The sequence below is a fragment of the Ornithorhynchus anatinus genome, chromosome 16 (assembly GCF_004115215.2).
Source record: "Ornithorhynchus anatinus isolate Pmale09 chromosome 16, mOrnAna1.pri.v4, whole genome shotgun sequence".
NCBI classification, from domain to species: domain Eukaryota; kingdom Metazoa; phylum Chordata; class Mammalia; order Monotremata; family Ornithorhynchidae; genus Ornithorhynchus; species Ornithorhynchus anatinus.
Window position 1 is genome coordinate 34,589,013 of NC_041743.1, and position 17,115 is coordinate 34,606,127.

The following is a 17,115-nucleotide window of genomic DNA, read 5'->3' on the forward strand; positions in this document are numbered from 1 at the left end:
CGATCAGCTCAAATCTACCTCAGCGCTTTAGGCCAGCGCCTGGTATGTAGTAAGCAGTTAACCATAAAAACAAAAAGAGTGGAAAGGGTTTGTGGCAAATGAGTGGTGTCCAGGGACAGAAGGTGCTCCTCCTCCACACCAAAGCGATGCCAACTTGGGAACGCCGGCCTGCCTTCGGCAGCGGCCCCACCTTGAACGTGCAGCGAGAGGCTGCGTTCGCCTGGGACCTTGATGGAGAAAGCAATTTCCAACGTCTCCTCTCCCCAGCCCGGGGAGCGTCTCTGCAGAGGGGCAGCCCAACGGGATCCCTCTGTCCGGGGAATGCCTCCAGCCTGGGGGGCCCCACCGGCCCCATCCCCTCCCTCTGCTTCCCTCGACCCGGACGACGCAGGTCTGGCCCCACTCCAGGTGGCGGGCCCACCAGTCTCTCCCCTCCCCCCAAACCCCGTCATCCTCAAAAACACAGCTGCCCTCCACAAGGCAAGTGATAACATGAAGTCAAGGTGATGCCCGGGGAAAGCCTTAAAAGAGCTCTGGCGGCGGTGCTTGGGGCTCCAGGCTTCCCGCCTCCCCTCTCTGCCCGCTCCCATCCTTCCCTCCAGCTATGCCGGCCCTGCTCGTGGCCCTGCTGCTCCCTCTGCTTCTCCTGCTCTTCTTCTCCAGGCAGAAGCAGGCGGGCAGGAAGTACCCCCGGAGCCTGCCTTCCTTGCCCATCATCGGGAGCCTGCTGTCCCTCTACAACTCGGAACACCCGCACCTGATCTTGAGAGACCTCCAGAAGAAATACGGCAGCACCTTCTCCTTGTGGATGGGCTCCCAGTACACCGTGGTGATCAACCATCACCTCCCGGCCAAGGAGGTCCTCTTGAAGAAGGGCAAGGACTTCGCCGGGCGTCCTTCTCTGGTAAGCAGCGGGCGCGGTGCCCATCCAGCAGAAACAGTAAGACATAATGGTGGCTTTGGTTAAGCGCTGTGTGCCAAACACTTTACTAAGTGCTGGGATAGATGCAACATCATCAGGTCACACCGTGGGGTTCAAAGTTTAAGTAGGAGGGAGGACGGGTATTGAATCCCCATTTTGCAGTTGAAAGAACTGAGTCACAGAGAGGTCCAAGGTCCAAGGTCACACGGCAGGTAAGTGGCGGAGCTGGGATTATTATTTTTGTTTTTTAAGCACTTACTGTGTACCAAGCATTGCTCTAAGTACTGAATAGATACAAGGTAATCAGGTAGGACAGAGTCCTCGTCCCACATGGAGCTCACGATCTTAATCCCCATTTTACAGAGGGGATAACTGAGGCATGAGAAATTAAGGGACTTGCCCAAGGTCATACAGCAGATCTGTGGCAGAGCCAGGATTAGAACCCATGTCCCCTGGCTCTCAGACTCGTGGTCTTTCCAGTAGGCTATGTGGGGTCCTGGAGGTGGTGGGCAGACCCCACCCAGAGGGCTTCTCCATCACCCCCTCGGGGCTCACCTCCAGGGTTCCCGCCCAGACCCAGGGGAACTCAGCCAGGGACTTGTCCGCCACGGGTCCCCCTTTGGGGTGGGACGTACCCACTCCTGTGGGTCACAGGCCCTGGGATCTGGCTGAGCCTCGCTCCAAGAATCTGGGGTCTCGGGCCCCTGGGTGGGGCTTCTGTACCATGGGCTTGGGGGCCGCAGAGGGTCGGGCATTTCACCCAGACTCCTCGGAGCAAGGACGAGGGCAGACGTCGCCTCCTCCAAGTCCAGGATGGTCCAGACCGCATAGATCCCTAGGGGAACCTCCAGCCGGTTGGGTCTGGGGAGACCCCGGGCAGGATGGAGCAGCCAAGCATAGAATTCTCGGTCTCTGGGGGCGTGGTTGGCTGAGCGTCGGCCCCTGGCCCCCCGATCCTCCAGGGGACAGGACTCCCCGGCAAGGCAGCCCTCCCATCTGGTCAGACCAGAGCCGGAAATGGGACAAAAGCGGGGGATGTTCCTTGTCCCCCTAGGATGCCAGGCGGGCAGTGCTCACAGGGGAGAATATGGGAGGGAGGCAGGGGAAGGATGGAAGGGAGGAGAAGGAGAGGAGACAGGGAGAAGGCAGCCCATCCTTGCTTGGTTTAGCACTTCCCAGATGCTTCCACTCTCCCCCTCATCTGTAAGCCTCTGCCAGTGCTCTCACTGCCCCACTTCTCCTTTCTCACCAGCTCCCCCCTTCACCTCCCAGCTGAACAGTTGGGGGGTTAGGGGGACACTGAGGGAGAGCAGGGCCCGCATCCTCCCCTCGCCAACCCGTGCTCTCCCACGCCCTTCCAAGGAGGGGCCCCCAGATGCTCCCCAGCGGTACCACTACCACCGTCTGCCAACGAAACGGGGGACTGGACCCAGCGACGCTGCTCCCGGGTGGTGGGGGAGGCTCCTGACTCTAGGTGGCCACGGACACCCCTTTGTGCCCAGTATCAGACTGGAAGCCCGGCCACTGCCCGGCCACACCGTAGGGTGGGGAAGGAGAGGAGAGTCACCCCAGTCAGTTCCATCTCGTGGCCTCTCGCGGGTTCGCATGTGGCCCCATTAGGGTAATAGTCTCCTTTGCCGCCCTCCTACCTCAGCTCGGATGCCCTGGCTGTTTGGGGCAGACCCCTCGTCCTCTCCCTCCCACACTAAGACCTTCATTCTCCACCCAGTTGGGAGGTTGGGAGCAGCCTTGTGTCTGGGGGTCCGAGTGAAGGGTCAGTGTGGTAGGAGGCAGCGGGTCTGGAGGGAGGTGGGGGTGAGGGAGACAAGGGGAGGTGGAAAAGCTGGAGGGGGTGGGGCAGAAGCCTGTCTTAGTCCCAGCATAATCATCTTTTCCCTCAGTGGGCAGCTTAGACACTCCCTGCCACTTTCTCTTCACAGAGCAGCCTCCCCCTCACAACCCCACACTTGGTTAACCAGGACAACAGTTCATTTGACCCCCATTCCTTCCGCAGTTGCCCAGACAGCAGGAGTTTGGACCCCTGTGGGAGGAAAGCGCTGATGGCAGTGTGTTGCTCTGATGGCTGGGAGCTCCCTGAGGAGAGAAGAAAGGGAAATGTCCCCAGTCCCCACCCCGGCAGAGGGGCCAGAAGGGCCCCTCCCTACCCTCTCCACCCCAACTCCTCTGGTCTGAGAGAAGTTGAGGGGGGGATGAATTCTCTCTTTCTCTCAGGTTTCTCTGAGCTCTGGAAAGGGCCTTAGATGATAACGGGCACTGCAGCCCTGAGAGAGAATAATAATAATAATAAAAAACTGTGGCATTTGTTAAGCTCCTACTGTGTGCCAAGCGCTGTACTAAGAGTTTAGGTAGATACATCATCTCTCATCCATCATCTCTCACATCAGGCAAATGGCGGAATGGGGATTAGAACCCAGGTCCTCTGATGCTCAGGCCCAGGCTCTTTGCCCGAAACCACGCTGTTTCTAACATGCCCGGCAGCATGGGGCTCCTCCACCTTGCAAGTCAGTGGCCCAGGGGAGGTGGGGGTGGGGGAGTGAAGCTCCCTCAACCCTTAGAAGAAGGCGGATCCGGGGGAAAGGGAGGAACAGGTTCTGTGAGGCTGGCCGGTGACGCTGTCCCCCCTGTAACCTGCAGGTGACCACCAACATCCTTTCCCAAGATGGCAAAGACATCGCCTTCAGCAACTTCGGCCCCATGTGGAAGCAGCAGCGCAAACTGGTGCAGTCAGCTTTCGCCATGTTCAAGGATGGATCCCTGCATGTGGAGAAGATCGGTGAGTGGGCAGAGAGGGCAGGGGTCAGGGAGGGGAGAGGAGTGGGGGGAGTGGGAAGGAAGGGGGTGGGCACAGAGGGGACCCTTTGATGGTCTAGGGCTTGAGAAAGGAGGGTGGGATGCCGTCAGGGCCTTCAGGGTCTCTTCAGCTTCCGGAAACCCACAGTCAGGCGGGGAAGGGAGGAAGCCCGAGATGCCCCGTGAGGCCGGAGTGGACTCGGCCACCAACGCGGCGGTTTGGGTCCAGCTCTGGGCTGCCGACCCCTCTCTGTGCCCTGGCCTTGGGTGGGGGCTGGAGGCACATCTGAGCCACTTCCGCTCCTTAGCGCACACACTCCGGCCAATCCAACCCTGTGCCAACATGGAGATGAAAGGGGGAAAAAATGACCCTCGCTAGAATGGGCTCACGGGCACTCTTCTGTTCCCATCGCCCCTCCCGAACCAGTCGGCCTGCCATCCCCTCTAGCCCTACGCGGGATGGGGAAGCGAGATGCTTTGGCCCTCCTCCCATCAGCTGACGTCTGCATGCCATTCTTTTTTCCCTGAAGAAGCTAAAGTGGGAGATGGGCAGACCCCCCAAAATGTCAGGGCTTTCCCAACTAAACTAGGACAGCTGGTGTAGGAGAGACCAGGAGTAAGAAAGTGTGTGTGTGGAATGTCTGTATCCCTGCTTCTGAAAGCCCCTTCTCCACTCTCAAAGTCCACCCTTCTTGAAGGTGCATCCCACCACCCAGAACAGGGGAGAATGTCCCCAGCCTGCCCTGAGGATTGGAAATGACCCTGCCATAGGAGCCTCTTATTAAAACTTCCTGACATCTTGCACTCACCCTGCCCCCCCAAATTCACCCGGGGCTAGTTTTGCCTCTGTGACTGTCTGGAAGCCTTGGGGTCCTTGCCTTGGAAGGGGTAACCTCACCAATTCTGAAATCCCTCTGTCTGACCACAACCACATCTACTGACTGCCTTCTCTCCCAAACCCCTCCTCCTTGCAAAACTCTTCTTTCCCTCAACAGAGACCTCTAAATCTCTAGACTCCCTCCACTTTTCCCAGGCCATAATGTCTGAATTTGGACCGCCAACCCAACCTCCCCACAACGATGCGCAAATCCCTGCCCTTAACTCCCTTGCTTCCCTGTTTTTCCATTAGTCTCCCACCGTGAAGCCTCAGCCCCAGATCACCTCCACAGTACACTTCCTCCAGCCCTGGGATCCTGCCACGAGGCGTTTATTCAGAGGAGACCCCGGGTTCCAGGCCAACTTCGGTCACTTCAAATTCATCCTCCCCAGCTCTAACTCGGCCCTCTCCACCACTCAGAAATTCTACTTCTCCTCTGTGCCGGATTTCTATGCCCACTGCCTCCTCAATTCTTCTGGACCTTGAACTTCCTTCTGAAACCTCTACTGTCCCCATCTCCTCCTCTCTCACACCTAATGACCATACCGACTGCTTTTTGACAATATCAAAACCATCGCCTCCCCCAAGTAATAATAATTATTAGAATTATCGTATTTGTTAAGCGCCTGCTGTATGTCAGGTGCTGTACAAAGCGCCGAAGTGGATACCAGCTAATTGGATTGGACACAGTCCCTGTCCCACGTGGGGCTCACGGTCTCTATCCCCATTTTACAAATGAGGTAACTGAGGCACAGAGAAGTGAAGTGACTTTGCCCAAGGTCACCCAGCAGACAGCGTGGCTCAGTGGAAAGAGCCCGGGCTTGGGAGTCAGAGGTCTTGGGTTCAAATCCTGGCTCTGCTGCTTGTCAGCTGTGTGACTGTGGGCTAGTCACTTCTCTGTGCCTCGGTGACCTCCTCTGGAAAATGGGGATTAACCGTGAGCCTCACGTGGGCCAGCCTGATTACCCTGTATCTTCCCCAGCGCTTAGAACAGTGCTCTGCACATAGTAAGCGCTTAACAAATACCAACATTATTATTATTAGTGGAGGAGGTGGGATTAGAACCTATGACCTTCTGACTCCCAGGCCCGTGCTCCATCCACTATGCCATGCTTCTTCTCACCTCCCCCTCGCCTCTCCAGCCCCTCCCACCCCCACTCCCTCTGCCTTCTCAGCCATCCCTCCATATCGACTCCCATTCTTCTCTCCAGCAGGCTTTACCTCTTTCCCCCGTACTTACCCACCCACTTCTCCCACTGCACCCCCGCTCTCCCTTTTCATTCTTGTACAGCCTATATAGGCACTGCGCCTCATTCTCGACCCTAATGCCGCCGACCCCTTGCTCACACTCCCCTCCTTTCCTGAAACGCCCTTCTCCTTCCCCTCAATCGGATCGCAGTCGTCCCCCTCTTCGAAGCCCTTCTGAAATCACATCTCCCCCTGGAAGCCTTCCCCAGTGGGCCTCGAATCTGCCCACTTGGGATCCCTAAGGGCTTAAGCAGCGTGGCCCAGTGGAAAGAGCCCAGGCTTGGGAGTCAGAGGTTGTGAGTTCTAATCCCGGCTCTGCCCCTTGCCAGCTGTGTGACTTTGGGCAAGTCACTTATCTTCTCTGTGCCCCAGATCCCCCATCTGTAAAATGGGGATTAAAACTGTGAGCCCCACGTGGGACAACCTGATCACCTTGTATCCCCCTGCGCTTAGAACGGTGCTTTGCACATAGTAAGCGCCTAACAAATACCGCCATTTATTTTTATTTTTTAAGGCTTCCAACCCCCGCAGCAATGAAGTGCCTGTCTTGATCGATCGTAAGCTCCTCGAGGGCAGGAATCCGGTTTTTTTCCCTTTATTGTGCTCACAAATGCTCAGCCCCAGCGCGGGCGGTGCTCGCTTGAGCGACAGAGCGTTCCTTGCCCTCTGCTGCCACCTTGTGGTCCTTCCCTCCAAGACTCGGCAGCCCAACTTCGCCAAGAAGAGTCTTCGGCTTCTTTTTGCAAAAATGCTCTTTGTTAATGGTATTTGTACTTGAAATGCTATTTGTTAATGGTATTTGTCGAGGACTGTCTTAAGCGCTGCGGTAGATACCACTCGATCAGGTCGGACGCATTCCCTGTCTCGGGTGAGGCTCACAAAGTAGGAGGGAAAATAGAAAAGAAGAAACGTTGGTATTTGTTAAGTGCTTACTATGTGCAGAGCACTGTTCTAAGCGCCGGGGTGGATACCAGGTTGTCCCACGTGAGGCTCACAGTCTTAATCCCCATTTTACAGATGGGGTAACCGAGGCACAGAGAAGTTAAGTGACTCGCCCACAGTTAGCTGACAAGTGGCAGAGTCGGCATTTGAACCCATGGCTTCTGACTCCCAAGCCCGGGCTCTTCCCACTGAGCCACGCTGCTTCTCCAAATAGGAGAATCCCTATCCAAATAGGGATTGGATTCCCCCATTTTACAGTTGTGGAAACGGGCCGCTTGAAGTGACTTGCCCGAGGTCACACAGCAGGCAAGTGCAAAGACAGATGTCCTGGAGGCAGGAGGACCTGCGAGACTGCGGAGAAGGAGAGATGCCAGGGCTGAATCACTCGCACACAGAGGATAGTTGAAGCCATGGGTGCTTATGAGTTCTTCAAGGGAGTGGGTGTAGATGGTGAATAGAAGGGGACCCAGAACTGGGCCTGGGGGGACACCCCTCCCTGCCACCTCAACTGTCAGAGGGTGGGAGGCAGATGGGGAATCTGTGAAAAGACTGAGAGGAGCAGCCAGAGAGAAAGGAGAATAGATCGGAGAATGAGTGAGACTTGTCGCTGCTGCGCCAGGGATGAGGAGCGAGGGAGCGAGCATCATCTTATTTTTTCCAACTGGATCTCTCTCTCTCTCTCGCTCTCTTCCAGTCAACCAGCAAGCGGCATTCCTGTGCAAATTACTGGCCGAAAGACAAGGCACCTCCTTTGACTTCAGCCGAGAAATCTTCTTGGTGGTGTCCAACGTGGTGTCCCACCTTTGCTTCAACTCCTGCTTCGAGCTGGGGGACCCGGAGCTGGACCAATTGCTGATGAACAGCGAGCACATCATCAACACTATCGCCAAGGACAGCCTCGTAGACATCTTCCCGTGGCTGAGGGTTTGTGGAAGAGCTGAGCATAAGCTGATCATGCAGAATCCCAGATGACTTGCGGATAGATATATATGAGTAATCTATATCTTCCAGAAGGGAGCTCTAGGGTTGAGCAGAGGGGCTGGGCATGGCAGGGACTGGGCAGATGCCGGCTCTGGCCATGCACTGGAGGTGTATGTGGTTCACCCCTGGGGCGATGGGCCACTAATAGTAATAATAATAATAATAACAATGGTACTCATGAAGCACTTACTATGTGCCAAGCACTGCTCTATGGGCTGGCGTAGATACAAGTTAATCAGGTTGGGCACAGTCCCTGTCCCACATGGGGCACACACTCATACCCATTTTACAGATGAGGTAACTGAGGCACAGAGAAGTTAAGTGACTTGCCCAGTACCCCCACTGGGACCGTTTTCCCCGGCCGGGAAGTAGGCGGGGGGCGGGGGGGGTGGAAAAGGAAAGGAAGCCGAGGGGTTGGCCATCACTCATCTCAAGAATCTTTCTCTTTCCCCAGGTGTTCCCCAACAAAGAGCTGAGGTTGCTGAAAAAGAGCGTGGAGATCCGAAACAAACTGCTGAAGAAACGATTCAAAGACCATCAAGTAGGTTTCGAAGCTGGGGCAGGGAGTGGCAGGTGGGCAGGGAGGCAGGCAGGAAATGGAAATATTGTCACCGGGAGGGCATCTTTTAATTAAACTGGACCTGCCCTGCCAGGGGCCATCTCTCCATCTCCAGTCCAAACCAGAGTCCTTATCGAGCTCCGGCCCACGGGTAATCCAGCAGCAAAAGCCAAAAGGTCTCGTTCTCTGAGAAGATCTTACCCAATGGCACTCTGAAGTTTGGTGGTTCCCCCGAGCAGGTCTCAGAAGTCGGCACTGCAGGAGGGTAATCTGAGACTGGTTAGGAAGTGTTCAGGGGCCTGCTTCCTCTTGGCTTCTTGGGGTGCCAGCTGTGGGGCCCATGCCAGTTTCTCTGCTCTGACCTGACCTTCGTTGACTCCTTCACCATCCCTGTTCGGTGCTGCCATCCAATGATGATGATGAAGATGATGGTGTTTGCCAAGCGCTGTATTCATTCATTCAATAGTATTTATTGAGCGCTTACTATGTGCAGAGCACTGTACTAAACACTTGGAATGTACAAATCGGTAACAGAAAGAGCCAGTCCCTGCCCTTTGACGGGCTCACAGTCTAACTGGGGGAGACAGACAGACAAGAACAATAGCAATAAATAGAATCAAGGGGAAGAACATCTCATTAAAACAATAGCAAATAAATAGAATCAAGGTGTACATCTCATTAACAAAATAGCGTAATGAAGATATGTACAGTTAAGCGGACAAGTACAGTGCTGAGGGGATGGGAAGGGAGAGGGGTAGGAGCAGAGGGAAAGGGGGGAGAAGAGGGTTTAGCTGCAGAGAGCAGCGTGGCTCAGTGGAAAGAGCATGGGCTTTGGAGTCAGGGCTCATGAGTTCGAATCCCAGCTCTGCCACTTGTCGGCTGTGTGACTGTGGGCAAGTCACTTAACTTCTCTGTGCCTCAGTTCCCTCATCTGTAAAATGGGGATTAAGACTGTGAGCCCCACGTGGGACAACCTGATTCCCCTATGTCTACCCCAGCGCTTAGAACAGTGCTGGGCACATAGTAAGCGCTTAACAAATACCAACATTATTATTATTATTAGAGAGGTGAAGGGGGGGTAGAGGGAGCAGAGGGAAAAGGCAGTCTGGGAAGGCCTCTTGGAGGAGGTGAGCTTTAAGTAGGGTTTTGAAGAGGGGAAAAGAATTAGTTTGGCGGTGGTGAGGAGGGAGGGCGTTCCAGGACCACGGGAGGACTTGGCCCAGGGGTCGGCGACGGGTTAGGCGAGAACGGGGGACGGTGAGGAGGTGGGCGGCAGAGGAGTGGAGCGTGCGGGGTGGGCAGTGGAAAGAGAGAAGGGAGGAGAGGTAGGAAGGGGCAAGGTGATGGAGAGCCTTGAAGTCTAGAGTGAGAAGTTTTTGTTTTGTGCGGAGGTTGATAGGCAACCACTGGAGGTTTTTAAGAAGGGGAGTGACATGCCCAGAGTGTTTCTGCAGGAAGATGAGCTGGGCAGTGAAGAATAGACTGGAGCGGGGAGAGAGAGGAGGAAGGGAGATCAGAGAGAAGGCTGACACAGTAATCTAGCCGAGATATTACGAGCTGTACTAAATGCTAGGGTCAATCCAAGATAACGGGGTTGGACACAGTCCCTGTCCCACATGGGGCTAAGTGGAAAGGAGAACAGTTATTGAATCCTCAATTTCCAGATGAGGAAACTGTAGCCCAGAAAAGTTAAGGGACTTGTCCAAGGATAGACAGCAGGCCATTGGTGGAGCTGGGATTAGAATCTGGGTCCTCTGATTTCTGAGCCTGGGCTCATTCCACTAGGCCACACTGCTTCCAGAAGGGTACTCAATCACCATTTAACAGATGAGGTAACTAATAATAATAATAATAATGTTGGTATTTGTTAAGTGCTTACTATGTGCAGAGCACCATTCCAAGCGCTGGGGTAGATACAGCGTAATCAGGTTGTCCCACGTGAGGCTCACAGTCTTCATCCCCATTTTACAGATGAGGTAACTGAGGCACAGAGAGGCGAAGTGACTTGCCCAGAGTCACCCAGATGACAAGTGGTGGAGCTGGGATTCGAACCCATGACCTCTGACTCCCAAGCCCGAGCTCTTGCCACTGAGAAGCCACTGCTTCTCTCAACTAAGGCAAAGAGAAGTTAAGTGCCTTGCCCAAGGTCACACAGCAGATAAGTGGTGAAGCTAGGATTAGCACCCAGGCCCTCTGACTCCCAGGCCCATGCTCTCTACCCACTAGGCAACACTGCATTTCTGGTTGTTCAAGGATTTGGGGGCCTGGCCCAAGCTGTTCGGGGGTGGGGGGTGGGAAAAGTAAGTCCCTGCCCCCCTGGATCCAATCGATCAATAGAATTTATTGAGTGCCTATTCAAGGGAGAACACTGGGCCAAGTACTTGAGGAGAGTGCAACAGAGAGAGCAGATATAATCCTGCCCTCAAGGAGCTTTCAATCAATCAATCAATGGTGTTTATTGAGCACTATGTGCAGAGCACTGTACTAAGCACTCGGGAGAGTATACGACAACAGAATTAGCAGACACGTTCTATACTACAACAGAATTAGCAGACACGTTCCCTGCCCGTAATGAATTTACAGCTTAGAGTGGAAGATAGACATTAATGTGAATAAATGATTTATAATATATAATTTAAAGATATATACATAAGTTCTGTGGGGTTGGGGGCGGGGTGAAGATCAAATGCCCAAAGGTCACAGATCCAAGTGCATAGACAGAAGGGAGAGCGAGCTGGGGAAAGAGGGCTAAATCGGGGAAGGTCTCTTGGAGATGTAACCTTAATAATGTTTTGAAGATGGAGAGAATGGTGGACTTCATTTATGGAGGGGAAGGGAGTTCCAGGCTAGAGGGAGGACTGGGAGAAGGGGTTGGCGGTGAGATAGACGAGATCGGGGCCCAGTGATTAAGCTGGCACTAGAGAAGAGGAGGGTGAGGGCTGGGCTCTGGATTAGTGAGGTGAGGTAGGATGGGGCATGCTGATTGAGTACTTTGAAGCCCATGGAAAGGAGTTTCTGTTTGATACGGAAGTTCTTCAGGACCGGGGAGACCCGGATGGACATTTGTGTTGATAAATGTAATCTAGAGGGGAAGGCAGACACGAAAACAAATTACAAGCAGTGGGTAGCAGAAGAGTATAGATATGTACACTAATGCCAGACAGGGGTGAGAGTACCCAAGGGCTTAAGGCTAAGTGCCGAACGGGAAGGGGAGCTGAAGACTCAAGGAGCCATGGAAGTGCTCAAGTGGCACGAGTGGGGGAGAGAGGGTGGGGAGAGGAGAGATTCATCAGGGAAGGCCTCCTGGAGGGGAGATGATTCCACAGGGGGTTGGGGAGCGGAACGGTGGGGTCAGGAGGTGTCCTCTTTCGAGGTGCAGGGAAGAAGCTTTGCCGACCGGCATGGTTTCCCTTCCTCCCCAGGAGAAATTCAGCAGCGAGTCCATCGTTGACCTGCTGGATGTGTTGCTGAGGGCCAAGATGAACATGGACAACAACAACAGCCGAATGCCTCAGGAGCCCAGCATGACGGATGACCACGTGATCATGACGATTGGGGACATTTTTGGTGCTGGTGTGGAGACCACCTCCTCTGTGCTCAAGTGGTTCATCGCCTTCCTGCTGCACTACCCCCAGGTGAGAAGCCTCCAATCCCTGCCCCTCAGCTCTTAGAGAAGGGCTCTTCCAAATGTCCCCCGAGAGACCTACCATTTCCCTCCCACCGCCCCTGCCCCCAGCCTCCTGCCCGCCCATCTCCGGACCCTGAGGATTAGGGGAACTCCGGGATCTCAAGGCCGATGCCATCAATAATGTGGCTTTTAGAGAAGGGATGAGCTATGGCGAGACAGCCAGGCCCAGGAGAAATTTAGGCAAAGACTGAGGGCTTTTCCCACCATGGCATGGCAAAAAAGGCAGCCACCAGGTTCTTCCTCCAGACCCACCCCAACCCACCCACTAGTGACAGACCCCGGGGCGTCCTGTCCATTTTTCTCCCCCTCTGGCCTGATGGAAGTCCCCCAGTTGCCACCCACCTCCACGGGAAACCTTCCCGGTGGTCCTCAGGAGTGAGTCCGGAGCCCCGGTCTCTGCCTTTCTGCCGCGGGAAGCAGAGATGGGCATCTTTGCCAGGTCCTTCAGATCCAGGGGCAGCATGGAATTGCCCCGAGCCCAATGGGCCATCCAGAAATCAAGCATCCTGGAACTAGGCAGAATTTGCTGCCTACCCAAGGGCCCAACATTAACCAAATTAGGACCTCCCTTCCATACCAACATTCCTGCATTGCCCCAGACCCATCTCCTCAGCAGCCATCTCTGGGCCATCCTGACCCTTCACAGACTCCCCAGCTCCCCTCCGTCACCTCCGATGATTGTCTTTCCCATCTCTGCCGAGGCCCCGGGGCACTCCATTTTCCCCCCTCCGTATCCGGCTCCTTCTCCCCTCCAGCTTCCTCCTCTGTTGCCCACCCGCCAGAGAAAGGAGGCCGGCCGACCGGATCTCCCCAAGCTCCCCGGCTGAGGCTCTGGATCCCCCTCGTGGGCTGACCCTCTGCCCGGGGCTGCCGCCCCCATCTTCCCGCAGGTGAAGAAGAAGATACAGGAGGAGATTGACAGGAAGATAGGATTCAGCCGCACGCCTGCGCTCAGCGACAGGAACCAGCTGATCTACCTGGAGGCCTCCATCCGTGAAATCCTCCGCATCCGGCCCGTGACCCCACTCCTCATCCCCCACATAGCAATGAAAGACTCCAGGTACTTCGGAAGGGTCATTGACCATATGAAGCCTCTGGGTACTGATGGCAGGGCCTGCACATGGTAAAGGGCTCTGCGCACAGTAAGCACTTGATAAATACCATTGATTGTTTGACAGAGGGCCAAAGACTCTACCTAATACCTGGGGTTTACCATTTAATTGGAAAACTATCCCAAATACACAGAGAACAGATGCCCTTTTCACAATTAAATGAGGAGGGGCCTTTACACTCAAATTTTCACGATTTCATCTGCTTTCATTGTTGTGGGGGTCGAGTGGCAAGGAAGAAGAGAGGTTAGATTCTAAGAGGCGGCAACTGGAAGCCGTCAGAAGAGGATGAAGGAGAGAGGAGGAGTGGTTAAGGAAGAGGACTGACAGGAGTGAGGCAGAAGCAAGAGGAAGGAGGCCAAGGCCCAGCAGAGGAGTGTTTGCTACAACCAGCTGCTCCTTGGTGACCCAGGGCCTACCTATGAACAGGGCATTTTAGAGATTAAATTGAAGAGGGGGGAATTCAGCTAACTGCCCCTCAGGCTCCTCAGATTTCCCCAGACCCAATTCTCCTCATCCCCTACCAGGCAGAGGGACTCATAGCCCTCTCCTCTGGGGTTGGATTGATCAGTCAAGCAATCAATCAGTGGTATTTACTGACCTCATGCTGTGTGCAGAGCACTGTAGTAAGTGCGTAGGAGGAGATGATAGACATTGATCCCTGCCCAGCAGGTCATGCTACACAGAAGCCATACCAAGCAGAGCCGAGGTAGGCAGGGAACGTGTCTGCCGACTGTGCTGCACTGTACTCTCCCACACACTTAGTAGAGTGCTCTGCACATAGTAGGCACTCAATAAATACCACTGTTGATTGATTGATTCATTCATTCATTCTAAGCGCTTGGGAGAGTACAGTAGAACAGTGTGTCTGTTAATTTTTATATTAGACCATTTCAAGTGCTTAGTACAGTGCTCTGCACACAGTAAGTACTCAATAAATAGGATTGAATGAATGAATGAATACACTGTAAATAGTAGCTGCTCAATAAGTACTGCTGTTAACTGACTGAACTGAGGCCACCCTCCGGACCTTAAGGGGAGGAGGTGAGGGTGGAGGGACTGTTCCCAAGGCTCTCCCAAGGAGAGGGGGAGAGGGGGAAAAAGAGGGAGAAACAGAAACAAGGGTCCTGGAATGGGGGTGATGCCTCCGCTGCGGGCAGCAGACCTGTCTCCTGTCTTCCCTGGGCGCAGCATCGGCGAGTACACTATCCACAAAGGCACCAGGATAATGATCAACATCTGGTCCCTGCATCACGACGAGATGGAGTGGCGCAACCCTGACCGGTTTGAACCAGGTGCCCCACCGCGGGCCGGGCAGGAGGGTTGGCGAGGGGCAGGCGGGGGGTGCATCTCAGCCGTGGGCAGCCCCCGGCCCAGCTCACAGGGCGGATCTTCTCTCCCGCAGATCGCTTCCTGGACAAGAAGGGCGAACAACTCATCTCGCCATCCTCCAGCTACCTGCCCTTCGGGACTGGGCCCCGCGTCTGTCTCGGGGAATCTCTGGCCCGCATAGAGCTCTTCCTCTTCCTGGCCTGGATCCTGCAGAGGTTTGACTTCGAGGTCCCAGAAAATGGGGAGAAGCCCAATCTGGAGGGGAAGACGGGGGTGGTGTACCAGGTGCTGCCGTTCCAGGTGGTGGTCAAGTTGCGGAAGGGCTGGATGGGCACTGAGGTCAGAGAGTAGAGCTGGGCCAGCAGGGCCCAATTCAACCAGCTCAGAGTGGCGGAAGACCAAGAGAGACACTGAGATAGAGATGAAGAATGTGCGGGTGCCCACGTGTGTGTGTGTGTGTGTGTGTGTATGTGTGTACGTGCACCTGTGTGTGTGTATCTCCCTTGTGTGTGCATGCGGGTAAGAGGGAGACATTGCAGCACAGATCAAATTTTCACTCCAGGATCGGCCCTAAGAAGCTGCCTCCTTCGGCTTCCAAGTGGTTTGGTCTGGTGAAACGTTCCCCTCTTTCCCCCTGAATGGACTCTGGAGAGTTATCATTCCATAAAACTTTTCATTCTGGGCTGGGTAACTCCAGCTCCTATTGTTCTCATCGGTCAGTGATATTTACTGAGGCGCTTACCGTGTGCAGAGCAATGTACTAAGCGCTTGGGAGAGTACAGTACCATAAATGACCAGTGAGCTGCTACACAAGCTTCCTCACCCTCTGTCCTGCAGCCCCTGGCAGAACAAAACATGTCTGTCACTTGGCCTCAGCGCTAAGGCAACTGGGGGGAGAAAGTCGTGTCAGATCCCCCTCCCTCCACCGCTCCCCCCACTTCGCAACCCTAGAACTCTGAAATAGATAGGACAGTAAAATGGAACACTTTGCACATGAACGACAATCAAATAAACTGCAAAGAATGAACACTGAATGAATGAATACAACCAGTCTGCTACGAAATGGGTAATGAATTCCATTTGATGGGAAAAAGAAATCCCCTTTAGAGTAATCTGTGAAATTTCCCCATCAGTACTCACAAGAACACTAATATTTCTCTGGGAATGAAGTTAGTTCTGTCTAAGACTCCAAGGACAGCAAAATAGCACAGGAGAAAAACACCAAGAAAATATTTCAGTAATGTTCACGGTCATCTTTTCCATTCCTTAAAAATAAGTTCCAGATCAGTGGCAAATACTTAAGGAGCAAAGACAAAACATAAGAAATATAAGAATTCTGGGCAAGGTGGCTATATTCCCTCACTCTCAGGGTATTCTGAATTCCTAATTCTTTCTTTGCTTTTTCTCTCTGACTGTTGTAGCATAAGTTTGTTTCCTCTTTTCTATTCCTTCCTCGCTGATGACATCTTCCCTTTTCTGCTTTTCTCCCCGATACTTCTAGCCTGTTCATTGCATCTGATCTTTAAACGATAGTCTCTTTAAATGATAGCCTCTGTTCATCATACTCTAGACTGTTAGATCATTATGGGCAGGGAATGAGTCTCCCACATCTTGGATTGTACTCTCCATGCTTAGTACAGTGCTCTGCACACGGTAAGCACTCAATAAATACCAATGATAATGATACTCTCCAGAATGGATTCTTATATTTGCTTTTGCCCATTCTACAATGGGTCCCTAAATAATTTTCCATCTGCAATTTTCCAATAACAATAACTGTGGTATTTGTTAAGCACTTAATATGTGCCATGTATTGTGCTAAGCACTGAGATAAATACCAGATAATCAGTCTAAAAGGGAAGGAAAACAAATACTAAATCCCTATTTTGAAGATGAGGAACCGACACACAGAGGAGTTAAGTGACTTGTCCAAGGTCACACAGCAGGCAAATGGGGGATTAAAACTCAAGTCTCTTGACTCCCAGGCCCATGTTCTTACCACTAGGCCTCCAACAATTAATCAATCAATGGTACATATTGAGTGCTTATTGTGTCCAAAACACTCTACTAAGCACTTGAGAGACTACAACACAACAGAGTTAGTGGGTACATTCCCTGTCCACAATAAGCTTACAGTCTAGAGGAACGAAATGATTTATTTACAACCACATTGCACTGGGTGCCTACGGCACTTGTTAAGCGCTTACTCTGTGTCAAGCACTGTTCTAAGCGCTGGGGTACATACAAGTATATCCGGTTAGACATAGTCCCTGTCCCACAAGGAGTTCAGTGCTCTGCACACAGTAAGCTCCCTGTCCCACAAGGAGTTCAGTGCTCTGCACACAGTAAGCGCTCAATAAATACGATTGAATGAATAAGTCTAAAGTACCTCTCTACTGAATAACTCAGAGACGGGCTAAATCCATTAAGTCCAATCATAGACTGGTGATGTCACACTTGGAAGCTGGCAAACTCCCACCTCAGCTATCCTCCTCCCCACATACGTAGCCTCCCCTTTGGTTCCCTGTAGCTCCTGGTTTCCCACACCCCACCAGCTCTAAAGATATACTAGCTCACTTTTCTGATCCGGAGTTTTAAGCTCTGAGGTTGAAATTTCTTATCTGAGTTTAACTCCTCTTCCAAGTG

At 53.2% G+C, this 17,115-nt stretch overlaps 1 protein-coding gene across 1 annotated transcript; it reads left to right on the forward strand.

The window, feature by feature from the left end:
* Nucleotides 1-535: 535 nt before the first annotated feature.
* LOC100080906 (steroid 17-alpha-hydroxylase/17,20 lyase) lies at nucleotides 536-15,532 on the forward strand. The gene is made up of 8 exons (XM_029081205.2): nucleotides 536-904; nucleotides 3,578-3,716; nucleotides 7,495-7,724; nucleotides 8,236-8,322; nucleotides 11,763-11,975; nucleotides 12,919-13,088; nucleotides 14,329-14,432; nucleotides 14,543-15,532. The coding sequence occupies exons 1-8, from the start codon at nucleotides 605-607 to the stop codon at nucleotides 14,818-14,820; spliced, it is 1,521 nt and encodes a 506-aa protein (XP_028937038.1). The 5' UTR covers nucleotides 536-604; the 3' UTR covers nucleotides 14,821-15,532.
* The last annotated feature ends 1,583 nt before the right edge of the window (nucleotides 15,533-17,115 follow it).